The 26,955-nt window shown below is 51.7% G+C and overlaps 2 protein-coding genes across 2 annotated transcripts in view; one reads left to right on the plus strand and one right to left on the minus strand.

The window, feature by feature from the left end:
* LOC136787696 (olfactory receptor 14C36-like) lies at positions 1-1,233 on the plus strand. The gene has a single exon (XM_066985009.1). The coding sequence runs from the start codon at positions 298-300 to the stop codon at positions 1,231-1,233; it is 936 nt and encodes a 311-aa protein (XP_066841110.1). The 5' UTR covers positions 1-297.
* Positions 1,234-21,342: 20,109 nt separating this feature from the next.
* LOC136787737 (olfactory receptor 14C36-like) overlaps positions 21,343-26,955 on the minus strand; it is a 41,386-nt gene continuing 35,773 nt past the window's right edge. The window contains exon 4 of the mRNA XM_066985054.1: positions 21,343-22,281. Within this exon, the coding sequence (XP_066841155.1) occupies positions 21,343-22,281 (939 nt within the window). The remainder of the gene's footprint in view (positions 22,282-26,955) is intronic.

Genomic DNA, 26,955 nt, shown 5'->3' on the forward strand with positions numbered 1-26,955 from the left:
ACGAGCACAGGGTGAGGGGTCTGGAGATGGGCACTTGGAGCCTGGCTTCTGCTCTCAGCAGTGTTCAAACTCTTCTCAGGAGAACCTCCTTAGTGGAATTGTCCTGCAGTCAAAGAGATGCCCGCACAGAGCAACTGAATCCAACGCAGGAAAGGGATCTGCCAACTACCTGTGTGCAATTGGGCAAGTGCTATGAGGGACTTAACTGTGAAATGGGAATGGTTTTCTCAGGTCACTCTGCCGTATTATTAGTGTATTTCTGTTCCTTGGGCAGGACACCATGCCCGGAGGCAGGAAATGCCCAATAGCAGCTTTGTGAGCGAGTTCCTCCTGCTGGCATTCGCAGACACGCGCGAGCTGCAGCTCCTGCACTTCGGGCTCTTCCTGGGCATCTACCTGGCTGCCCTCCTGGGCAACGGCCTCATCCTCACCGCCGTAGCCTGCGACCACCGCCTCCACACCCCCATGTACTTCTTCCTCCTCAACCTCGCCCTCCTCGACCTGGGCTGCATCTCCACCACTCTGCCCAAAGCTATGGCCAATGCCCTCTGGGACACCAGGGCCATCTCCTATCAGGGATGTGCTGCACAGGTCTTTCTGTCTGTCTTCTTGATTTTGTCAGAATTTTATGTTCTCACCATCATGGCCTATGACCGCTACGTTGCCATCTGCAAGCCCCTGCACTACGGGAGCCTCGTGGGCAGCAGAGCTTGTGCCCAGATGGCAGCAGCTGCCTGGGGCAGTGGCTTTCTCAACGCTGTCCTGCACACGGCCACTACATTTTCCCTGCCTCTCTGCCAAGGCAATGCTGTGGACCAGTTCTTCTGTGAAATCCCCCAGATCCTCAAGCTCTCCTGCTCAGATGCCAACCTCAGGGAAGTTGGGGCACTTGTGTATAGTGTTTCTTCAGTCTTTGGTTGTTTTGTTTTCATTGTGGTGTCCTATGTGCAGATCTTCAGGGCTGTGCTGAGGATGCCCTCTGAGCAGGGCCAGCACAAAGCCTTTTCCACGTGCCTCCCTCACCTGGCAGTGGTCTCTATGACTGTTAGCACTGGCATGTTTGCCTACCTGAAGCCCCCTTCCATCTCCTCTCCGTCCCTGGATCTTGTTGTGGCAGTTTTCTACTCGGTTGTGCCTCCAGCACTGAACCCCCTCATCTACAGCATGAGGAACCAGGAGATCAAAGATGCAGTGAGGAAAATATTTCTATACGTGCTTCTTCATCATCAATAATGACTTCATTACTGTGATTATCATCATATCATTTTTGTCATTTTACTTATTATCAAAATGTAATAATAGAAATAATCCTAACAGGACTACCTGGTTATTTGGGAAACTGATAGAACGATTTCCTTAAGTATTTTTATTAATATTTTAACAACATTTTATATTGATAGAAATAATGTTATTCTTGTCCTCCTGCATACCAAGTGTTAAAATTATTTTTAACCAGTCATAGAGTCATGGAATCACAGAATGGCCTGGGCTGGAAAGGACCTCAAAGATCATCTAGTTCCAACCCCCCTACCATGGGCAGTGACACCTCCCAGGAGATCATGGTTGCTCAAGACTTCATCTAACTTGCTCTTGAAGACCTGCAGAGATGGGGCATCCAATACCTCTGTGGAAAACCTGTTCCAGTGTCCCACTATCCTCTGAGTGAAAACCTTCCTTCTAACCTCTAATAGGAATCTCCCCTCTTTTACCTTAAAACCATTCCCCCTTGTCCTATCATTATCTACCTGAGTAAAGAGTCTTTCTCCATCCCTTTTATAAGGCCCCTTTAAGGACTGAAATTCTGCAGTGACATCACCCCGGAGCCTTCTCTTCTCCAGGCTGAACAGCCCCAACATTCTCAGCCTTTCTTCATAGGAGAGGTGCTCCAGACCCTTGATCATCTTCGTGGCCCTCCTATGGACCCACTCTAATAGGCCACATCCTTCTTGTGCTGGGGGCCCCAGATCTGGATGCAGGACTCCAAGTGGGGCCTCACAAGTGCAGAGGAGAGGGGGACAATCACCTGCCTCCACCTGCTGGTCGCCCCTCTCTTGATGCAGCCCAGGATGCAGTTGGCCTTCTGGGCTACAAGCACACACTGCTGGCTCACGTCAAGCGTTTCATGCAGCAGAACCTCCAAGTCCTTCTCTGCAGGGCTACTCTCAATGAGTTCTTCTCCCAGCCTATCCCTGTGTCTGGGATTTCCCCGGCCCAGGTGCAGCACCTTGCACTTGGACTTGTTGACCCTCCTCAGGTTAACATGGGCCCAAATTTCAAGCTTGTCCAGGACCCTTTGGATGGCATCCCTTCCTCTGTTGCATCCACTACACCCCTCAGCTTGGTGTCATATGCACACTTGTTGAGGGTGCACTCTACCCCACTGTCCCTGTCATTGATAAAGATATTAAACAGCACTAGTCCCAGGACAGACCCCTGTGGGACACCACTCATCACCAGCTTCCATTTGGACATAGAGCTGTTGACCATCTCTCTCTGGGTGTGACCTTCAAGCCAACTCCTTATCCACTCAATGGTCCACCCATCAAATGTGTATCTCTACAATTTGGTGACCAGATTATCATGGCGGACTGTGACAACACAATTCCAAGTAGATGACATCGGTCGGTTTTCCCTTGTTGTCTGATGTGGTCACTCCATTGTAGAAAGCCACCAGATTGGGCCAAAACAATTTACCCTTTGGTGAAGCCATGCTGGCTGTCTCTGATCACCTCTTTGTCTTGCATGTGCCTTGACATTGATTCCAGGAGGATCTTTTCCATGATCTTGCCAGGCACAGAGGTGAGGCTCACCATTCTGTAGTTCCCTGGGTCCTCCTTTCTACCCTTAATCAAAAGTGGAGTGACGTTTCCCTTTTTCCAGTCACCAGGGACTTCACCTGACTACCAGGACTCTTCAAATATGATGGAGAGAGGCTTGGCAACTACATCAGCCAGTTCCCTCAGTATCTGCGGTGCAAGTCATCAGACCCCATAGACCTGTGCATGTTTAGTTTCATCAGGTGGTCTCGAACCTGCTCTTCACTTACAGCAGGTGGGACTTTGACCCCAGCTTCCATCTCTGGGTTCAGGGAAATGAAAGACTTGGGAAGCCTGACTGGCACTGAAGACTGAGGAGAAGACATTGTTGGGTTCCTCAGCCTTCTCCATGTCTGTCATTACCAGTTCACCCTTCTCATCCATCAGAGGGGGTACACTCTCCTTGGCCTTTCTTTTCTGAGCCATGTATCTGTAGAATCGCTTCCTGTTATTCTTAGCTTCACTTGATAAGCACAGTTCCATCTTTGCCTTGGCTTTCCTTATCCCATCCCTGCACATCCGAAACAAAACCATGCGGGAGGGCCTGGAAAAAGGAACCCTGGACCATCGAAGCCATTCTGGAAACAAAACTTGTAGGTAGGAAGCGCAGTTTTGTGGAGGTGCAGAGCTGATGGGCACATTGTGCAAGATGATCCTAAAGACCTTTGTGCCCTTTTCCCTCCTGACTACAATGCCACTTCCTTTTCAAGACTAGAGTAGCCAACAGAGGTGAGACAGATACTCTGGGATCATGAATGTCATCAGAAAGCTGATCCCAATAAGATATGGGGAGGTCAGGAGCAGCCTGGACAAGAGAGATGTGAGATTTTGGGGTGGGAAGAAGAGCTTGGCCAGCAGGAATTAATGATTTCGTAGCGGTAAGAGTGGTCATGTAATGCTGATGCTGCAGTAACACTGACTTAAAAGAGTCACGTATGGCCCTTATCTTACTTGAACCAGGAATTTTAATCCCTAAACCTAAATGCTACTCCAATACTCTGAAAGGAATCCATTTTCTCTCTTGTTCACCCTGATCCCTTTTCTTAACACTAGCATTAAAATGCTCTATTTAACCCTAGACTTCTTGGCAGACTTAAAACACCCCTAAACCACAGAGCTTGTCCATACCTTAACCACAGACCTGACACCACAAGCAGAACACCAAACACTCCCACTAAAACTTTGCTTGATCTCTAAGCCAGAAAGTGAAAAACAGGTACTGAGGGGGCTAGAGAGAGGTCAGCTCAGCCTCAGGATCTCCTGCCCAAGAAGGAGGAATGTGACTGTGTCTTTGGATACATGCTTATCCAACGTTGATAAAGGGCCAATTACCTTAAGAGAACTCTCAAAAAATATTATGACAATCTTTGGTTTTTCTTTCTCTGTATTATTACTTTCTTACAAGTATGAAAATATATTTATTTAAATATTTTATAGGTATCCTCTAATCTCTTGATTATTATATTTACTTTGATCCAATACTATCACATAGCTGTGTAACCGGGCATCATGGGTACTTACATACAATAAAAGAATCCAAAAGAATTTCACTGTTTCTAAGTCCTATCTCTTTTCTTCTTCTGGAGGTGGGGGAGCAGCCCCAGCACGCAGGAGGGGCTCAGGGCCCAGAGCCCAGCTGCCACAGGGAGGAGCAGCCCCGCTGGCCCTCGCGGCTGCCCCTCACTGCCCGCTGGGCTCTGCCTCTCTGCTGCCTTCGGGTCGGGGCTGCTGCTTCCCTGGAGCCATGGCCATGGCCAGCAGCAGGACGTGGCCTTTCCACTGCTGCTCTCTTCTGGCTTCCACATTGTGCTTCTTGTATTTGGATAAGCCCTGAGATCTCATGTATGTTGGTGACAGTCCTGTTACCTCTACATTGGCATCTCTTCAATATCTCTGCAAGCCTCTTGCAAACCTGGTTTCAGGAATACACCCAAGGAGCTGCTTCCTGAACAGACCTCTTGCTTTTCTGGGCCTCAGAATGGATCAGAACCCCAGAGTGACCAGTGAAGGACCAAGGGCTGGACCAGGAGCTCCTTTCTTGCTTGCCTATGGCGAGAAAACAATAACTGGTCCCTGAAATATCTACTTGGGACTGTCCCAGTGGTGCTGGGTCTGATGGCAAATGGCATCCTGGAGAGGAACCTGGAGCTGCTCTGTGCCTGGGCCAGGCCTCTTGTGCTGGCCTGGGGAGCGGGGCTGGCCCTGCGGGGCACAGGCACTCTGTGCTGGGGATGTCCCAGGCAGGAGAGCAGGGCTCCTGCAGCTTCACGGCCCTCCATCTCCTGAGCCGTGGCTGGCCCCAGCGCGGGGGCTGCTGGGGAGGCCCAGAGCCGCCTTTGTGCCAGCAGCTGCGGTGCCTTGCGAGGGGCTGGGGCTGTGCTGGCCGTGCCCAGAGCCCTGCAGCAGGCTGCGGTGGGCACTGGCCTGGGGCCAGCCCAGCCTGGGCTGCTGGGCTGGGGAGAGGTCCGGGAGGTGGGGAGAGGTGGGCAGGGGCTGGGCTGGGCTGGGCAGTGCCCGGCAGAGGGCACCAGCAGCGTCAGGGAGCGGTGGCAGCATGCAGGGGAGGGCTCCCAGCAGGGCTTGGTGCTGCAGAGCCAGGGCTGGGGAAGGGAGCCCCGAGCTGCAGGGGCAGGGGACACGAGGCCGCTCGGGGCCCTTGCTGGCCAGGGCAGAGCAGGAAGGGGAACCAAGACATTCGTCCCCTCACCGCAGCCTGCCACAACCTGCACGGCGCTCACGCAGGGCCAGGATCTGCCTCGTGGTGCGCAGGGAGAGGGCAAAGCCTCTCTGAAGAAGAGGCTGAAACTGAAAAAGATCCCTCCGCTGCCCCATGGTGTGACAGGGCCAGGGTTGGAAACGTTACCTTTATTTGATACAGTTCTTGTATAATTTGCATTGGTGATGGCACAAAAAGACAGCTCCTTCACCAGTGATGTACATCCTTCTTCATGTTGGGACACAACTCAACGTCCTTCACTCTGCTTTATCTCACAGATGAACTGGATTAGGTCTCCTTGATTACTCTGAGGCACAGTGCAGTGCTTTTTGCCTTCTGACACTCCAGCACAATATGTGTGACTTTCCCTTACTCTGTGCATTGACCTGACGGGTCATTTCACATTTTTCACTTTCATATCCCTAGTTGGAAGGGGATGATTCCCCAAAGTGGGGCAAGCTGATGGGTTCTGCCTCAGCCATTTGAAGTGTCCTGCTCTTGAGTCTTTCAGGCTGAGTTTTCCACACAGGACCCATATCGTAAATGGATGTTTAGGTGTCTACTAGGAAGGAGGAAGAGTGTCTTGGGATCCCAATGGTCATTTCAAATTAAAATCTATCCCAAAGAATGGCTGAAGAAGGAATTTGCCTTGAAGGGGTTTCCTGTGCTGGGCTGGGCTGCAGTTTCAAGGAGAAACACCACTGCTGGCAGTGGAGGTGCCCGGGAAACATCACCTGTCCCCACCTTATCCACCAACGGGCTCTGGTCTCCTGCAGGTCCTTTCAGACAGCTTCCATTCCAGGGAATTACTCTAACTGCACCAGAGCCTCTGGAGGCCTAATGTTTTCATTGAAACCGTAACCAGGAAATGTGATTTCAAGGAAATATTTCAAATGTGAGTAAACTTCTCTGAAGACCTTGGCACTGGTTGTATATGGTCAGACAGCAAAGCTCTGTCTCAGTACCCAGTATTTTCTTCCGAACTTAAGTCATAAAGCTCATTACCTCATTACCTCAAACGATTCAATCCCTTCCGTAAAATGTCACACAGTGTAATTTCTCTCATGAAGAAATATGCATTTTCAGGATGTATATTTGTCACAGAAAAAGAAATACTGGTGTTCACCTGCACTTGCATTGTCATTGCTCTGTCTATCATTGCGTGCTCCCTCATCTTCCAGATACATCCACACGTCTGGATTAAACAGTCCATGCTGAATGTCCCCTTTCCAGCTGCCTGTCTGGACCTATGCACTTCCCATGGTTCTCCTGGCTTGCCCTCCCCTTCCTCCTGGATCACTCAGACCGCCCTCACCAACCCAGGTGCTGCTTTGAGGAGCAACTGGTTTGAGGAGCAAATCCTCAGAGGAGGCATACAGGATGAGGAGCTTGCTTTGCTTTTGGAAACTTGCTGCATGTTTTCCTGTTGATTGGTTTGAAATAAGGAGAAACCCTTCTGCGCCTGTGTGCATCCAGGTCTCTAAGGCAAGCAGGAGGGAGCTGGTGCAAAGGAGCTGTAACATCCAGCTGCAGGCTTCTGGGCCGAAGTCTGGTGGAAGGAGAAGTGATGCAAGCGCCAAAGAGAGAAATGTCAGGGCTGGGGTGCTGAGGAGCAAGGTTCTCCATGCAGTGTCAGACCTCAAGAGTCTGCTTTTCCTCCCTATGCAGGTCTCCAAAGGAGACACCCTGGATCAATATCAGTTAGAGAATAATGCTCCAAAGTGAAATTCAACTAAACGCATCCTTGAGATGAGAAAAGATTTTTTTCAGGTGCTTCTTGAAATCTTCCTCCTTAACTACACCATGAAAGCTCTCCAATTAGCGCACAAGTCTTGAAGTCTTGAAGAAAATTATGGGAGAGATATGTCTGCTTAGGACGTTCTGCATTTTAATGAGTTCCATGGTGTATTTTGGTGCTCAGTCTATGAAGCTCAGGTACTGAGAGGAGAATGATGTAACCGCTTGAGAAGGTATAGTCAGAAGGAAAAGCTGAAGTGACTTGGAGTATTAATGGGCCCCACTGAGGGCTGTTACTATCAAAACCTCCCCAGGGACTTGCTAGGGCAGATCATTGGAGGCCATGATTCCAGACAGGCAAAGCGCTGTGCTGAGAAAAGTCTTGGTTGGTTTTGGTGAAGCAGAAGGTCCAAGGCCTGACCCCAGCCACTGGGAGGGGAGATCCTGCACCCCCACGTCTGGCTCAGGGCTCTTCTTGGGGTCTGTATGATGTGGTGGTCAGTGTGATGCCACGGGAAGAACCTCATTAGGACACCTCCCCACCCCTGCACAGGGTATCAAGGAAGCAGTGAGGCCCCATTGCAATGACTATATTTCGTCTCCTCAGAAGCTCTAGCCAAAGGGACAAAAACATCATGGCTGTTGGGGCCTTCCGTTCCCGCCAGCACCCTCTGCCTTCTCCTCTGCAGGCTTTCCTATGCTGTTCCACACTTTGCCCTATTTCCTTGAAGTCTGCAGACACCCATCTCTGTCCACCACCTTGCTCTCATCCCAGCATTTCCATCATTTCACCAATATCTCATCAACCCTCACCAGCTGTTCCTTGAAACACAAAGCTAGGGTGTGATCATAGATACTCACCAGCATCTCCCAAGGCCTGGGCCTGCTGCTGGCCTTGCAGCTTCTTGGCTAGACACAGCCAAGCCTTGTGCCTCCTGCTGTCCAGTCCTGGACTCAAGCAGAAGGGACAGGACAGCCCCTGTGCGGGCCTTCTTTCTGTCTGGGTCCTCCTGGGGACGGAGGCAGAGGGGATCCCACAGGCAGCATGCCAAGCAGGGGCCTTCTGCTGGCCTAGCAGGGCCACTGGCAGATGGCAGCCCCAAAGTGCACATCCCAGGGAGAAGCCAAGGCTGACCTGCCACCTCCAGACACAAGGGACCTCACAGTCCCTTTGCGTGACACGTTCCTGCTGCTGCCCTATCAGCTGCAGAGACAGAAGTGACCTCCCAGTCACTGCCCCAGTCACATTCCTCCTGCTGGGGCAGGAGATCCTGAGGCAGAGCTGAGCTCAGCAGAGCATTCCCACCCATCTCCTCCTTGTGGCCCACAAGCTGATCAGATCCATGGCCCCTCACATCCATCTCTGAATGCCATGTGGCTGCAGAGAAGTCTCACAGTTCCTGCCTTGCCCCAAGGGGCCAAGCACCTTAAGTTAAGGGTTAGTAGAGGGGCTGAAGGTGAGGAGGTTAATGCACAGGGACAGGGGCTTTATGTGTTAGATTTTCATGAATGGAATTAGGGACTAGGTCTCATATTTCTGGGTTAGAGATTAAACAATGCACAGGAGTTCAGGGTTTGGATGTTAGTTGTTCATGTATGGCATTAGGGACTACGGGGAACATTTCTGGGTGTGAGCTTAAGCAAATATTGAGTGGGAGGGTTTGGTGTTGGGCTTTGGGTTTCAGGTTTGTGGTTAGGGTATGTGCAAGCTCTTTGGTTTAGCATTTTGTTTAGGTCTGCAAGAAGGCTTGGGTTAAATAGAGCATTTTAATGCTTGTGTTAAAGGCAGGGATCAGGGTGAGCAAGAGAGTAAAGTTAATGGAAAGGTGTTATGGACTAATTTTGGCTTCAAGGGATATTGTGGTCAATACTTAGAGCAGTGGATTCCTGTCAGGGTGTGGAGTGGCATTTAGATTTAGGTATTAATGTTACAGGTTAAAATAGGGCAATGGCCTCACATGTCTGCTTTAAGTCAGCTTTACTGCAGGATCAACATTACCTGAGCATTCTTACCTCTCCAAAATCATTAGCTTCTGCTGGCCAAGCTCCTCTTCCCTCCCCCAGATCTCACATCTCTCCTGGGCAGGCTTCTCCTGACTTCCCCATATCAGTCATCTTCTTAGGGGCAGCTTTCTGATGGTTTTCATGAACTCAGAGTATCTGTCTCACCTCGGTTGGCTACTCTGCTCCTGAGAAAGAAGCATTTCCTAAGCCAGCACAGAGAAGGACACAAAGGCTGTAGGAGCACCCTGCACAATGTCCCCAGCAGCTCTGCACCACCCTGAAATTGTGCTTCCTGCCTCCAGCTTTTGGATCTAGAATGGCTCCTATGGATCACAGTATCACACAGTATCACAGATTTCTAGGTTGGAAGAGACCTCAAGATCATCGAGTCCAACCTCCGACCTAACACTAAGTACTCCACTAAACCATATCGCTACGCTCTACATCTAAACGTCTTTTAAAGACCTCCAGGGATGGTGACTCCACCACCTCCCTGGGCAGCCCGTTCCAATGCTTAATAACCCTTTCGGTAAAGAAGTACTTCCTAACATCCAACCTAAAACTCCCCTGTCGCAACTTTCGCCCATTCCCCCTCGTCCTGTCACCAGGCACGTAGGAGAACAGACCAACCCCCACCTCTTTACAGCCTCCTTTAAGGTAACTGTAGAGAGCGATGAGGTCGCCCCTGAGCCTCCTCTTCTCCAGGCTGAACAAGCCCAGCTCCCTCAGCCGCTTCTCGTAAGACTTGTTCTCCAGACCCCTCACCAGCTTCGTCGCCCTTCTCTGGACTCGCTCGAGCACGTCCATGTCCTTCCTGTAGCGAGGGGCCCAAAACTGAACACAATACTCGAGGTGCGGCCTCACCAGAGCCGAGTACAGGGGCACAATCACTTCCCTAGACCTGCTGGCCACACTGCTTCTTATACAGGCCAGGATGCTGTTGGCCTTCTTGGCCACCTGGGCACACTGCTGGCTCATATTCAGCCGACTATCAACCAATACTCCCAGGTCCTTCTCGGCCAGGCAGCTTTCCAGCCACTCATCTCCCAGCCTGTAGCTCTGCTTGGGGTTGTTGCGCCCCAGGTGCAGGACCCGGCACTTGGCCTTGTTGAACTTCATACAGTTGACAGCCCATCGCTCCAGCCTATCCAGATCCTCCTGCAGAGCCTTCCTGCCCTCGAGCAGATCGACACACGCACTTAGCTTGGTGTCATCTGCAAACTTACTGAGGGTGCACTGGACGCCCTCATCCAGGTCATCGATAAAGATATTAAAGAGGACCGGCCCCAGTACCAAGCCCTGGGGGACACCACTAGTGACCGGCCTCCAACCAGATTTGACTCCATTCACCACAACTCTCTGGGCCCGGCCATCCAGCCAGTCTCCAACCCAGCGAAGCGTACGCCAGTCCAAGCCCCGAGCAGCCAGTTTCTTGAGGAGAATGTTGTGGGAAATGGTGTCAAAAGCCTTACTGAGGTCAAGGTAAACCACATCCACAGCCTTTCCCTCATCCACCAATCGCGTCACTTGGTCATAGAAGGAGATCAGGTTCGTCAAGCAGGACCTGCCTTTCATAAACCCATGCTGACTGGGCCTGATCGCCTGCTTGCCCTGCAAGTGCCGCGTCATGACCCTCAAGATAATCTGCTCCATGAGCTTTCCTGGCACTGAGGTCAAACTGACAGGCCTATAGTTCCCCGGGTCTGCCCTGCGGCCCTTCTTATAGATGGGCATCACATTGGCTAGCCGCCAGTCAACTGGGACCTCCCCCGATAGCCAGGACTGCCGATAAATGATGGAAAGCGGCTCGGCCAGCTCCTCCGCCAGTTCTTTCAGTACTCTCGGGTGCATCCCATCCGGCCCCATCGACTTGCACACATCCAAGCTCCGTAGCAGATCGCCAACCATTTCCTCATGGATAGCGAAGGCCACATCCTGCTCCCCATCCCCTTCCACCAGCTCAAGGCACTGGGTATCCAGAGAACAACCGGTACTGCCGCTAAAGACTGAGGCAAAGGCAGCATTAAGCACCTCAGCCTTTTCCTCATCCTTAGTAACTAGGTTTCCCCTCGCATCCAGTAAAGGTATGGGTGCAGGGTAACTTCTCCCAGGCCCTCATGCATGCCTCAGTTTGCCCCTGGCATCTTGGAGGCAGTGGCCACTTCTTTGCAGAGACCTGAAAGCAGTCCTGAAGGATGACTTTAGGCAAAAGCTGACACCTCTGACATGACGACCCCTGTCCAAGACCTCTTCCACTACAGGGCCTACTAATACTTAGGAAGAGAGGATCTCACAAACTGTGTGCAAAGCAGGTGCCTTCTGCTGGCCTATCATGGACCCTGGCAGATGTGAGCCTAAAGGCACTGATCCCAGCCAGGAGCCAAGGAGGGACCTGTCTGCCGCTTCAGAAAGAGCTCAACACACAATCCGCTTTAGAGACATTGACTTAGGAAAAGATTAGGAATTTCTGAGGCAACACTTACCTCATAATACCATACCTACAAAACACCCCCTTTTTGGCCCAGGACCTGCCCACGTAGAAGTGATCTGGTTGTGACCCTTCAAGCCCGTGGCACTGCTGCTGGGCTCCCAGACCTTCTGATGCATGGGAGCCAGTTCCGTGCCGGTTCTGGGAGGTGCTAGGGCAGGAGGGACCTTGCAGGCAATGTTTCAGTCCCGTGCCTGTTGGCGGTCTCTCAGCTCCTTGCACACAGCAAAGAACACGCTCACATCCAGAAGCCATGTGCCTGAAGCTGGCCTAGAAGACACTCAGGGGAAGCGCCCTCCCAGCCCCAGCCCCAGCTCCAGCCCCAGCCCCAGCTGGCGGTGCTGCTCTGCAGAGCGAGGGGGCTGTGGTGCCCAGGGCACAGGGGCACTCTGCAGGGCCGTGCTGGGCAGGCTGGGAGGCAGACCCAGCTCATGGGGTCACTGCTGTTGTCCCAGGGCTGCAAGGAATCTCTCGCCAGACTCCTTTGGTGGGACTGCTGCATGCCCTGGGGCTGCAGAGCTTTCCTCTGCCTGCTCACAGCAGATTGAGCACTTGAGCTCTGGTCAGTCCACATGGGACAGGCTCACGCTCTGCAGGCTCCATTCACTGCTGTCTCCCGTGCTCACGCTGCCCCTGCAAATATACCCAAATGCTTTGCACACACTACTCTTGCCCGCAGGTCCCACGTGGCTCTCCAACCTTCCCCTCTTCCCCTGCAGTAGTGGCATCTCACTGGAGGAGCTCTGTGCATCCCCCTTAGCACATGGTCCCCTCAGATTTGACTTTTCCTTTACCAGACTGTTCTTTGGATGGTCACTCATTTTATGAAGTTTTCTATTCACTACCCACTGAGCTCCTTGTCCCTGGAGATCCCCTGACATCTTCTGGCAGCTCCAGATTCCTCTCCAGGCTGACATCGGCCATCAGACCCACTGCGGGAGGCACAGTCCCGTGCTGATAAGTCCAAGACCAGTTGTTGTCTGCTTGGGGAAGTGCCACCACAAATTGAGCTCTTGGTCCATCACTTTGTTCCTTCACAGACCACCCTGGACTTTCAGCCGGTGTCCTTCGCTCCATGAAGAAGCCCAGGAAACAGAAGAGCAGGGAGCAACCCCTTGGCTCTATTCCTGATAGCACATTTGGAAGAGGTGCCCAGGCTTCTGGGTTTGCCCTGAGCAGCCCCTTTTGTTACTGTGGTGCTAGAAGGGAGGCCAGCTGTGACCCAGGGCTGCACAGTGCCTGCTGCTGCCTGCAGCCACAGGGATGTCACTGCAGAGACAACAGGACTGTCACCAAGGTACATGAGACCTCAAGACTAACACAGATAAAAGAGCACAAGAAAACAATGAGGAACCAAAAAGAGAGCAGCAGTGGAAAGGCCACGTCCTGCTGCTGGCCATGGCCATGGCTCCAGGGAAGCAGCAGCCCCGACCCGAAGGCAGCAGAGAGGCAGAGCCCAGCGGGCAGTGAGGGGCAGCCGCGAGGGCCAGCGGGGCTGCTCCTCCCTGTGGCAGCTGGGCTCTGGGCCCTGAGCCCCTCCTGTGTGCTGGGGCTGCTCCCCCAGCTGCACAGGAGATGGGAAGAGACGGCAGCTGATAACAATGAATTTCTCCTGGCTTCTTTACTGTATTTATCTACATGTGAAGCCCAGTTTTACATGAGACTATTGGGTCAAAGTAAGTTAGAAAAAATAACAGGCAGAATGTCAAGAATAACTTTATTTAAATGAAAACCACAACTTGGAGAAAATATTCATAAAGACAAATAATAAAAAATATTTTCCAGTTTCTGAAATAAACCTGGAACTCAAGTGAACATTAATGGTTCAAAAAAAGCATGTATCCAAAGAGGTTCTTCATGGCCTCCTTGAGGTCCTGGTTCCTCATGCTGTAGATGAGGGGGTTCAGTGCTGGAGGCACCACCGAGTACAGAACTGCCACCACCAAGTCCGGGGTTGGGGAAGAGATGGAGGGGGACTTTAGGTAGGCAAACATGGCAGTGCTGACAAAGAGGGAGACCACAGCCAGGTGAGAGAGGCACATGGAAAAGGCTTTGTGCCGACTATGCATATTAATAATAATAATAATAGTAATAATAATAATGTGTACAAACAAGTGATGCACAATGCAATTGCTCACCACCTGCTGACGGATGCCCAGCCTATCCCCAAGCAGCCGGCCACCCTATCGTGGCCAGTACCCCCATATAAATTGTTCAGCATGACGTCAGATGGTATGGAATACCCCTTTGGCCAGTTTGGGTCAGCTGTCCTGGGTCTGTCCCCTCCCAGCTCCTGCTGCACCCCCAGCCTGCCTGCTGGCAGGACAGAGCGAGAAGCTGAAAAGTCCTTGGCTTGGTGTAAGCACTGCTCTGCAACAATTAAAACATCAGCATGTTATCAGCGCTCTTCTCATCCTAATCCAAAACAGAGCACCCTACCAGCTACTAGGAGGAAAATTAACTCTGTCCTAACTGAAACCAGGACAAATGCTACACCTAAGGGTCACAACTTGCCTGAGATTAACTTGAGTTAAACTAGAAAGGAGAGATAGACAGTTCCTTAGTAAGTAAATAATACAACTAGAATCAGTTTCTTCAGTGTGGCTTTCAGCTCCTGGTTCCTCATGCTGTAGATGAGGGGGTTCACTGCTGGAGGTACTACCACATATAAAACTGCCACCACCAGGTCCAAGGATGGGGAGGAGATGGAGGGGGGCTTCAGGTAGGCAAACAGGGCAGTGCTGAGAAAGAGGGAGACCACAGCCAGGTGAGGGAGGCACGTGGAAAAGGCTTTGTGCCGGCCCTGCTCAGAGGGCATCCTCAGCACGCCTCTGAGGATCTGCACATAGGACACCACAATGAAAACAAAACAGCCAAATGCTAAACATGCACTAACAACCAGAAGTACAACTTCCTTTAGGTAGTCTGAACCTGAGCAGGAGAGCTTGATGATCTGGGGCACTTCACAGAAGAACTGGTCCACAACATTGCCTTGGCAGAGGGGCAGGGAAAAGGTAGTGGCCGTGTGCAGGACAGCATTGAGAAAGCCACTGCCCCAGGCAGCTGCTGCCATCTGGGCACAAGCTCTGCTGCCCACGAGGCTCCCGTAGTGCAGGGGCTTGCAGATGGCAACATAGCGGTCGTAGGACATGACTGTGAGAACATAAAATTCTGCTCCAATCAAAAAGGCAAAGAAAAAGACCTGTGCAGCACACCCTTCATAAGAGATGGCCCTGGTGTCCCAGAGGGCATTGGCCATGGCTTTGGGCAGAGTGGTGGAGATGCAGCCCAGGTCGAGGAGGGCGAGGTTGAGGAGGAAGAAGTACATGGGGGTGTGGAGGCGGTGGTCGCAGGCTACGGCGGTGAGGATGAGGCCGTTGCCCAGGAGGGCAGCCAGGTAGATGCCCAGGAAGAGCCCGAAGTGCAGGAGCTGCAGCTCGCGCGTGTCTGCGAATGCCAGCAGGAGGAACTCGCTCACACAGCTGATGTTGAGCATTTGCTAACATTAAACACAGCTGTCTGTTGAAGAGGATAAGGCAGAAAAAAGTTAAAACAGACTTCTCTGAGGAAAACCTATTGCAAGCCTTAGAGCACCCCTAGCCCAAGCCTCTCTCTTCGCAGGAGAACCTTTTTGCAGCTCTCCTGCTTCAGCTGCAGCTGGTGCTGGCTGAGAGTGGCCCTGGGAGCAGGGGCTGCTGTGGGCTCCAGAGGAGTCCTTCCTGCTGTGCAGCAGGAGGGAGGCAGGAACATGGGGGAAACTCAAGTTCAGTCCACTGGTCAGACCAGAAGATTTGCAGTGTTGCTTCAAGGAAAGTATCCAACGATTGTGTAGAACAAGAGGCATTTATTTGCTTCATTTTCTGGTAGCTACGCCTGTAATGTTTAGGAAGAACCATCTATTCGGTTTTCCCCTGAGAAGAAACTACCGACAGCTGGGAGCAGAGAAGCCCCAGACCAAGTGCAGCTGGACAGGATCCTCACCTGGTCTTGCATGAGCAGGATCTCAGCTTTTCCCTCTTTGCCAGGGCTGCAGAGGCCTCACTCCAGCTGCCCACAGACAGCCATCCAGCAGCACGGACATGGCCTTAGCACAGAGGTGTCTTCTCCTTGGGGCACCTGGATAACACAAGGATGCCACGAGAGAGCTGCATCCTTCTGGAGAGAAGCCTGCAGACCAGAAGAACACCCCACAGACAGACATGAATATTTTCAGTCCGGGCTGTTCCACTATCCCATCTGCATCCCCTGCAGTATCTGGAGGAGGATTGGCCACTCCAATCTTGGCTGACCAGGGGCAGCTGGGTTATGACACTCCAAGGGGCTTCTGCCAGACTTCCTCACCTCGCAGTGCCATCCAGCAGGACCCCCAAAGCCTACTGCATTGCCCACTGCCCCCCCAGCAACAAGACCCAGCAGGAGACCCTTCCAGGACGTGCAGCTGCATGGCCCTGCAGCCAGAGACGTACCTTGTCAAGGGCTGTGCAGATTTCTCCTGCAGGCAGCTCTCAGCATCCTCCCACTGCCAACTGCCTCCAAGCCCTCTCTCCTTCTCTCCTCTCCCCGTGCCATCTGCGGTCAGAGCCCCCCAGCCCTGCTGCGCTGTGCACAGGAGCTGCTCATGGGCAGAGCTGTCTCTCTGCACCACGGCCCTCTTGCCACGAGCTCTCTCTGTCCCACGAGCCCGGCCCAGCTCAGCACCACACGCCCAGCCCAAGGCATTGGAATCCCCCCTCGGGGGGCTCTGCTCAGGAGCCCACGAACCTTTGAACAATTGAACAATTGAAGAATCACGAACAATTGAAGACATCTCTCAACAAGTCCGAGTCAGAGGCAAGTTTCCTGCAGTGTCCCCCTGAGGGCCAGCCCTGACACAGCCTCCCTTGGAGCTCGTTAGAGCAGAGCATTGGAGGCAGTGAGGACAAGGAGACAAAGGCAGTGTGAAGGTGACCCTGATGTCACTTTTGCAAGCTGGATGAATTTCATCAAGCACAAGGGTCAGGCCTTGACCCCTGGAACCCTGGAAGAGAGACCTGTTCCTGTCACACCTTGCTCAGGGCTCTTTCTTGGGCTGGAGGAGATGGGGATGTGGATGGGCAAGTGCAGGAGAATGGTACGAGCCCTACCTGGTTCATGGCTGGGGGCAAGGAGGCAATGAGGCCCTGGTGTTTTACCGATAAGCTGTCTCCTCCTAGGCCTCAGTGGCAGAGACAACAGCCAGAGCCATGGACACAAAGCCCTGGGTCCTGTTGGGACTCTCAGCCTTGTCACAGCCCTTGCTGCTCTCCACACTAGGCTGTCCTAGGGACTTCCAGACCTGTACCTGTTTTCTTGCTGGCTGCAGACCCTTGTCCATGTGGTATCTCAGAGGATCTGAGCTGAGTCTGATAACTCAGATCTTCTTGGTGGCCATGCTCCTCGTAAGGCAGCTCTGCAGGAAGCTGGCCTGGTTCCCGGTGAGCAGCACCACTGCTCGTATGGCATCCCTCGTGGTGCCCAGGCCCTCCTCCTCCTGGGCACTGCTCACTCAGCAGGGTCCCAGTCTGCCCTGATGTGTGGGGTTATTGTTCTTCTGGTGCAGGACTGGGCTCTTCTCCTTGTAAATGCCACGATGTTTCCGTAGGCAAAATCCTGCAGTTTCTCAAGGTTCTCCCACATGGATGCTGCATTCTGTCAGCTGTTAACATCTGCAGGCAGACAGTTCAACCTTCGTGGGATTGTGCTTTCTCTGACAAGACAGCGGCATGAGGAGCTGCAGGAAGGTTTGGATAACACAGGAGTAACCAGCTGAATGGAATCGCAGCACAGAGTCACAGAAGGGCAGGGGATGGAAGGCTGCCAGGTTCCACCTCCTCTGTGCTTCCTTCTCATGCATGCTGTCAGTTTGTCTGGAGCTGTGTCCTGAATGTTATGGGACTGTGCAGGTCAAAGTTAGCAGGGCCAAAGCGCTGGTAGAGCTCAATCTGTCTATTACTGTCAAAGACAATAAAAACCGTTTATATAAACACTTTAATAAAGGAGGACTAAGAAGACTCATCATCCTTTAATGGATGTGGGGGTAAACCTGATGACAAGAGATGAGGTAAAGGCTGAGGCACATACTTCCTTCTTTGCCTCAGTCTCTAGGAGCTAGACCAGTTGTTCCCCTGGACATTTCTTCCTCCTCATGGCCAGTGCCACCCTTCCTAAGTGATTCTGTGGCAGTTTTTTCTCTCCTGCTCTTTCCTACTACCAAAGAAAGCTCCATCAGGGTGGAAACCACTCCTGAAGTAGGCATCCCAACCCATCAGGCTCCTTGCGGCCTGTCAGCCAAGCACACAGAAGTCACCTCAGCAGCATCTCCCAAGGCCTGGGCCTGCTGCTGGCCTTGCAGCTTCTTGGCTAGACACAGCCAAGCCTTGTGCCTCCTGCTGTCCAGTCCTGGCCTCAAGCAGAAGGGACAGGACAAGCCCTGTGCGGGCCTTCTTTCTGTCTGGGTCCTCCTGGGGATGGAGGCAGAGGGGATCCCACAGGCAGCATGCCAAGCAGGGGCCTTCTGCTGGCCTAGCAGGGCCACTGGCAGATGTCAGCTCCAAAGTGCACATCCCAGGGAGAAGCCAAGGCTGACCTGCTACCTCCAGACACAAGGGACCTCACAGTCCCTTTGCGTGACACGTTCCTGCTGCTGCCCTATCAGCTGCAGAGACAGAAGTGACCTCCCAGTCACTGCTACAGCCACATTCTTCCTGCTGGGGCAGGAGATCCTGAGGTAGATCTGAGCTCTCTCTAGACCTCTCGGTACCTGTTTTTTCTTTCTGGGGTAGACATTAAGCAAAGTTTTAGTGGGAGTGTTTGCTGATCTGCTTGTGGTGTCAGATCTGTGTTTAAAGTATGGACAAGCTCTATGCTTTAGGTTTTTGTTTAGGTCTCCCAAAAAGTCTAGGTTTAAATAGAACATTTTAATGCTAGTGTTAAGGGAAGGCATTAGGATTAGCAAGAGAGAAAACTGATTCCTGTCAGAGTGTTGGAGTAGCATTTAGGTTTAGGGATTAAAATTCCTCGTTCAAGTAAGATAAGGGCCATACGTGACTGTTTTAAGCCAGTGTTACCGCAGCATCAACATTACATGAACCCTCTTACCTCTGCGAAATCATTAATTTCTGCTGGCCAAGCTCTTCTTCCCACCCCAAAATCTCACATCTCTCTCGTCCAGGCTGCTCCTGACCTCCCCATATCTTATTGGGATCAGCTTTCAGATGACATTCTTGATCCCAGAGTGTCTGTCTCACCTCTGTTGGCTACTCTAGTCTTGAGACAGAAGAGGCATTGTAGTCAGGATGGAAAAGGACACAAAGGTCTTTAGGATCATCCTCCACAACGTGCCCATTGGCTCTGCACCTCCACAAAACTGCGCTTCCTACCTACAAGTTTTGTTTCCAGAATGGCTTCGATGGTCCAGGGTTCCTTTTTCCCAGGCCCTTATGCATGGATTTGTTTTGGATGTGCAGGGATGGGATAAGAAAATCCAAGGCACGGATGGAACTGAGCTTATCAAGTGAAGCAAAGAATAACAGGAAGCGATTCTACAGATACATGGCTCAGAAAAGAAAGGCCAAGGAGAGTGTTCCCCCTCTGGTGGATGAGAAGGGTGAACTGGTAATGACAGACATGGAGAAGGCTGAGGGACTCAGCAACGTCTTTGCCTCAGTTTTCACTGCCACTCAGGCTTCCAGGGTCTTTCATTTCCCTGAACCCAGAGATGGAGACTGGGGGTCAAAGTCCCACCCACTGTAAGTGAAGAGCAGGTTTGGGAACACCTTGTGAAACTAAACACGTACAAGTCTATGGGGCCTTATGACATGCACCCCAGGTCCTGAGGGAACTGGCTGATGTAGTTGCCAAGCCTCTCTCCATCATATCTGAAGAGTCCTTGCAGTCGGGTGAAGTCCCTGGTGACTGGAAAAAAGGGAAACATCATTCCCCTTTTGATGAACGGTAGAAAGGAGGACCCAGGGAGCTACAGAATGGTGAACCTCACCTCTGTGTCTGGCAAGACCATGGAAAAGATCCTCCTGGAATCAGTGTCAGGCACATGCAAGACAAAGAAGTTATCCGAGACACCCAGCATGGCTTCACCAAAAAGTAAATCGTGCCATATCGAATTGGTGGCTTTCTACAATGGAGTGACCACATCAGATGATAAAGGAAGACTGACCAATGTCATCTACTGAGACTTCTGTAAGACCTTTGACACGGTCCCACATGACATCCTGGTCTCCAAATTGGAGAGAGATGCATTTGATGGGTGCACCATTCAGTGGCTAAAGGTCAAAACCACAGAGTGGCAATCAATGGATCTATATCCAAGTGGAGGGTCGTGACAAGTGCTTTACCTCAGGGGTCTGTCCTGGGACCAGTACTGTTTAATGTCTTCATCAATGACATAGACAGCGACATTGAGTGCAGATGACACCAAGCTGAGTGGTGGATACTATAGATACTATAGTGATATACTAGTGATACTATAGAAGGAAGGGATGGCATCCAAGGGGTCCTGGACAGGCTTGAGCACTGGGCCCATGTGATCCTTATGACGTTTAGGAAGTCCAAGTGCAAGGTGCTGCACCTGGGCCAGGGAGATCCCAGACATGGGGATAGGCTGGGAGAAGAACTCATTGAGAGCAGCCCTGCAGAGAAGGACTTGGGGGTTCTGCTGCATGAAATGCTCAACATGAGCCAGCAGTGAGCACATACAGCCCAGAAGGCCAAGTGCATCCTGGGCTGCATCAAGAGAGGAGTGGCCAGCAGGTGGAGGCAGGTGATTGTCCCCCTCTGCTCTGCACTTGTGAGGCCCCACTTGGAGTCCTGCATCCAGGTCTGGATACCCCAGCACAAGAAGGCTGTGGGCTGTTAGAGTGGATCCAAAGGAGGGCCACGAAGATGATCAAGGGGCTGGAGCACCTCTCCTATGAAGAAAGGCTGAGAGAGCTGGGGCTGTTCAGCCTGGAGAAGAGAAGGCTCCGGGGTGATGTCATTGCAGATTTTCAATACTTAGAGTGGTCTTATAAAGTGGATGCAGAAGGACTCTTTACTCAGGTAGACAGTGATAGGACAAGGGGAAGTGGTTTTAAACTAAAAGGGGAGATTCCTATTAGAGGTTAGAAAGAAAGTTTTCACTCAGAGGATAGTGGGGCACTGGAACAGGTTTTCCACAGAGGTATTGGATGCCCCATCCCTGCAGGTCTTCAAGAGCAAGGTAGATGAAGTCTTGAGCAACCACGATCTCTTGGGAGGTGTCACTGCCCATGGTAGGGGGATTGGAACTAGATGATCTTTGAGGTCCTTTCCAGCCCAGGCCATTCGATGATTCCATGATTCTATGACCGGATGAAAATAATTTTATAACTTGTTATGTAGAAAGATAAGAATAACATTATTTCTATCAATATAAAATGTTGTAAAAATATTAATAAAAATAGACTTAACGAAATCATTCTCTCATTTTCCCAAATAAACAGGTAGTCCTGTTAGGATTATTTCTAATATTATATTTTGAAAATAAGTATAATGACAAAAATGATATGATAATAATCACAATAATGAAGTCATTCTTGATGATGAAGAAGCATGTATAGAAATATTTTCCTCACTGCATCTTTGAGCTCCTTGTTCCTCATGCTGTAGATGAGGGGGTTCACTGCCGGAGGCACCACTGAGTACAGAAATGACACCACCAGGTCCAGGGATGGGGAGGAGATGGAAGGGGGCTTCAGGTAGGCAAACAAGCCAGTGCTAACAGTCATAGAGACCACGGCCAGGTGAGGGAGGCACATGGAAAAGGCTTTGTGCCGGCCCTGCTCAGAGGGCATCCTCAGCACTGCCCTGAAGATCTGCACATAGGACAGCACAATGAAAACAAAACAACCAACACCTATACAGAAGCTGACAGCAGTAAGCCCAACTTCCCTGAGGTAGGCATCTGAGCAGGAGAGCTTGAGGATCTGGGGGATCTCACAGAAGAACTGGTCCACAGCATTGCCTTGGCAGAGGGGCAGGGAAAAGGTAGTGGCCGTGTGCAGGACAGCATTGAGAAAGCCACTGCCCCAGGCAGCTGCTGCCATCTGGGCACAAGCTCTGCTGCCCACGAGGCTCCCGTAGTGCAGGGGCTTGCAGATGGCAACATAGCGGTCATAGGACATGATGGTGAGAACATAAAATTCTGACAAAATCAAGAAGACAAACAGAAAGACCTGTGCAGCACATCCTTGATAGGAGATGGGCCTGGTGTCCCAGAGGGCATTGGCCATGGCTTTGGGCAGAGTGGTGGAGATGGATCCCAGGTCGAGGAGGGCAAGGTTGAGGAGGAAGAAGTACATGGGGGTGTGGAGGCGGTGGTCGCAGGCTACGGCGGTGAGGATGAGGCCGTTGCCCAGGAGGGCAGCCAGGTAGATGCCCAGGAAGAGCCCGAAGTGCAGGAGCTGCAGCTCGCGCGTGTCTGCGAATGCCAGCACGAGGAACTCGGTGATGGAACTTCTGTTGGACATCTGCTGTTTAGAGGCATTGGGTTCTGCTCAAAGAATAGAAAGACATTCATAATGTACAACCGACTTAGCAGAGGAAAACTCCTACCATTTCTCATTTAAACCTCCCCAAATGATTCTCCACATCCAGGCAGGCATATGGCAGGTCCCTTTCCTGAGTTCTACTTGGTCCTGCCTTAGGGTGTCCCTGGGAGCAGGAGACTTTGTTGTGGGCAATGGAAGAGTCAGTCCTGTCCTACAGCCAGACATAAAGAGGAATTTGGTTTTATCTCAGCTTTACTTTACTCCTAATACCAAAGACTTTTGCCGCAGTTTGGCTCACATTCAAACCAACTGTTGAGGAGTGCTGTTGGGATTTTTTATTTTTATTTTGTATTTTTTATTCTAGCTGCCCCAAGACACCTGAAGGCTGCTTCTAAGTCCGAGTTAAGGCCCGAAGTCCATCAGTCCTGCTATCAGCTGCCCTCTGTGGGCATTTCTTTGATCTACAAGACAGCTGCACTCAGAAGAACATCTCAAAAAAAACATGGACGCTGCTCAGAGCAGAGGAAACCAGGCTCCCAGTGCCCATCTCCAGACCCCTCACCCTGTCCCCGTACTCCCCTTCCCCCAGGCACCCCGAGGGCTCACTCCATGGGCAGGTGAAACCCCCATCCCCAGGCAGCCTGGGAACAAGAGCAGCAGCAGCACGGCCAGGTGGAGAAGCCAGGAGGAATGGCAGCGTGCTGCTGCCAGGGGAGGCAAGGCCAGGGAGGGACAGACGGACACTCAGCACACCCTCCTGTGCTGCAGCTCTGCCTGCAGAGGAGGCAGCTCCTGCTGGGGACAGCGGGGGCTTGAGGGCAGAGGCTGTGCTGGTGGCAGAGGAGAGCAGGGGGTGTCCCAGGGAAGGCGCCTGCCCTGCTGGGGCTGGCAGGGAGGTGCCTGAGCCTTCCCTCGCACAGCATTTCTGGCAGCAGCTCCCTCTGACCGCCTGCCCATGTCCCTGCTGCCTGCCTGTGTTCCTGCTGGGAGCCGCTTCTGTGTCCCCACGTCTCCTCCCTGTCCATGCTCACAGACCCATCCCACAAGATGTGTACTTGGATTCACTCAGATTCCCCTCCACTGCAGGAATCTGAAAGTACAGAATTCAAAAAAAGCTCAGATAAACTGATGCTCAGTCTTCCTCTTGAAATGCCCCCTTATAAATGACATTCTCTACAGCATCTTCTACACTTTTCTGGAAAAACAGAGATACAACTATCCCGACAGATGCTGTCAGGCATCGGATTTGCCAGCTGTAGAAGACCCCTCTGGCAACCCCACCTGCATGGCCCTGCTGCCAGAGACTCACGGTGCCAAGAGCCTGCAGATCTGTCCTGCCACACGCTGCCCTCTGTTGTTGGCTCCTCACTGCCTCCAAGCCCTCTCTCCTTCTCTCCTCTGCCCGTGCCAGCTGCGGTCAGAGCCCCCAGCCGTGCTGCGCTGTGCACAGGAGCTGCTCCTGGGCACAGCTGTCTCTCTGCACCACGGCCCTCTTGCCACGAGCTCTCTCTGTCCCACGAGCCCGGCCCAGCTCAGCACCAGACGCCCAGCCCAAGGCATTGGAATCCCCCCTCGGGGGGCTCTGCTGAGGAGCCCACGAACCTCAGGCACTGAGAGACAATTGAAGACATCTCTCAACAAGTCCAAGTCAGAGGCAAGTTTCCTGCAGTGTCCCCCTGAGGGCCAGCACTGACACAGCCTCCCTTGGAGCTCGTTAGAGCAGAGCATTGGAGGCAGTGAGGACAAGGAGACAAAGGCAATGTGAAGGTGGCACTGATATGTAGGAAAACTGGATGTGTTTCACCAAGCAGAAGGGCCAGGCCTTGACCCCCAGCCCCTGGGAAGGGAGATCCTTTCCCTTCACACACTGCTCAGGGCTCTTTGTGGGGCAGGAGGAGATGGGGATGTGCATGGCCAAGTGCAGCAGAATGCTACGAGCCCTGCCTGGTTCATGGGTGGGGGCGAGGAGGCAATGAGGCCCTGGTGCTTTACCGATAAGCTGTCTCCTCCTAGGCCTCAGTGGCAGAGACAACAGCCAGAGCCATGGACACAAAGACCTGGGTCCTGTTGGGATTCTCAGCCTTGTCACAGCCCTCTGTCCTGTCTACACCAGCCTGTCCTAGGGACTCGCAGACCTGCACATCTTTTCCTGCTGGCTCTAAGCCCTTGTCCGTGTGGTGTCACACCGGATCTGAGCTGAGTCTGATAACTCAGATTGTCTTGGTGGCCATGCTCCTCGTAAGGCAGCTCTCTAGGAAGCTGGCCTGGTTCCTGGTGAGCAGCACCACTGCTCGTATGGCATCCCTCGTGGTGCCCAGGCCCTCCTCCTCCTGGGCACTGCTCACTCAGCAGGGTCCCAGTCTGCCCTGATGTGTGGGGTTCCTCTTCCTCTGCTGCAGGACTGGGCTCTTCTTCTTGTAAAGATCAAGTGGTTCATTTAGGCCAAATCCTGCAGTTTCTCTAGGTTCCCCTGGACAGATGCTTCTTTCTGTCAGCTGTTAATGTCTGCAGGCAGATGGCTCACCCTGATTATGCCGTCTCTCACAAGGTAACAGCAGCAGGAATTTGCAGGACAGTTTGGACAATACGGCAGCAACCAGTTGAATGGAATTACAGCACAGAATCATTTAAGGGTACGGGATAGAAGGCTGCCCAATTCCACTTTTTCTCTTCTTCCTTCTCATGCATGCTGTTATTTTGTCTGGAGCTGTGTCCTATATACAAACACTGCACCATACCAGCTAATAGGAAGAAAATAAAGTCTATCCCAGCCACAACGAGGACAATATCCACCCCATATTCCACACCATCTGCATCGTGCTCAGCTCCAGTACTTTCTAATTAATCTCCACCACCTTTTCTCTTTTGATATACACACAGAGATATCATGCCCTTAGTCTGTGGGTGTCCTGGAGTTGGCTAGGATGGAGTTAATTTTCCTCCTAGTAGCTGGTATGATGCTGTGTTTTGCATTTAGCATGAGAAGAATGATTATCACACACTGATGGCTTAGTTGTTGCCCAGCAGTGGAGGGCTGGGGGTGCCTGAGGAGCTGGGGGGGACAGAAGCAGGACAGCTGACCCCAAGTGGCCAAAGGGATGTTCCATACCGCAGCCGTCATGCTGAACAATCAATATGGGGTGGCTGGCCAGGGTAGGGGGTACCACTGCCGCGGGACAGGCAATCACCATCACGGTCATCGTCATCATTGTCCGTATTATTTGTCTTCCCTTTCTGTCCTATTAAACTGTCTTTATCTCAACCCATGACTTTTTTTTTTCAGTTTATTTTATTTTTTTCCCCCTCCTCATTCTGTCCTGCATTCGCTGGGGGTGTAGCAGGGTGTGTGTGTGAGGGAATGGCTGTGTGGTGCTGAGCTGCCTGCTGGGTTAAAACACGCTCTTTTTGGTGCCCGACATGGAGCATAAAGTTTGAGCCAATGACAGATCTCACCACAGCATGTTAAAAGTAAACCTTTATAAGCATGAGTTGATTTTAATAGTTGCTGATCACAAACTTGATTTTCTTTCTTTTTTTATTTTTTTTTTTAATCTCAGGTCTGTTGTGCTCAATTTCAGAACTGTGTTGTATAGCACATGACTTCCTGTATGTCTCCCCTGTCATGCTGTTTATCTTTTCTGATGGCTGCTTCAAGTTTATTCTTTTGTTGTATCGTGTAACACTGGCTTATGATATGACTCAGAAACTATTAAGAATTACACTCTTGACCTTTTCTCCTCAGGAAACCAAGCCATGGGGGAGACAAGGGGAGGACACTTTTCCCCACTGCTTCACTCTCCCTTTCTCCTTCACCTCCCCCTTCTCCTCCAGCCTAATTACACTAGCTCTTCAAAGCTCTGAATATCCTTGGGATGGTCAAACCAGCATGTTCCTATTGTTATGTCTCCTGCATATTTTTCAGCTTTTGTTTATGTTTAAGCAACTACTTAATGCATGCCATCCAGAGATCTGTCCAGAGGCAGGAGAGTGAGGAGTGGCAGGGACTGTGGGAGGATCTGGGCAGGCACCTAGAGCAGGGGGCACCTCCAAAGCTTTGGAACTTCATCCCTGAGAAAGTACAGAATCCTAAAAAACTGCGAAATGCTTGAAAAAGTGGTGTTATCACCCTGGCATTTCCAAAGAGACACATACCACTGCAGTGTGTTTGGTCTCGGCCTGTGCTTACAGAGCCACAATCAATGATCAATGCCACTCCAACCTCTGTGACAAGCCCTGCAGCCACTCCAACCCCTCTGACAGACCCTGCAGCCACTACAGCATCTGCAAAATGCCCTGCAGCAACTCCAGCTCCTTTTATGGGCCCTGTGTCTGCGCCAGAAAACCAATCTTTTGTCTGTATCAGTTGCTCGTATATGGAAGAAAAAACAGTGGATATGGAAGTCAGTTTTTCTTTATTTATTTTTATTTGTTTATTTTTTTTTTAAGAAAGGAAAGGAACTCCTACCCAGACAAGAAAGGAGGAGAAAGAAGATGAGGCAGGCTTCAGAAAAGCTGGGCCATCATGTGAGTAGGAGGACCAAGAGGAAGAGGTCCTAAGAGCATCAGTAATCACGCGATCCCTATCCCTGTGCTGCTCTGGTGCTGGGAGAAACGGGGCCCCTCCCTGGACTCAGGGGGCAGGAAAGGAGAGAT

The sequence above is a fragment of the Anser cygnoides genome, chromosome 30 (genome assembly GCF_040182565.1).
Source record: "Anser cygnoides isolate HZ-2024a breed goose chromosome 30, Taihu_goose_T2T_genome, whole genome shotgun sequence".
Lineage (NCBI taxonomy): Eukaryota > Metazoa > Chordata > Aves > Anseriformes > Anatidae > Anser > Anser cygnoides.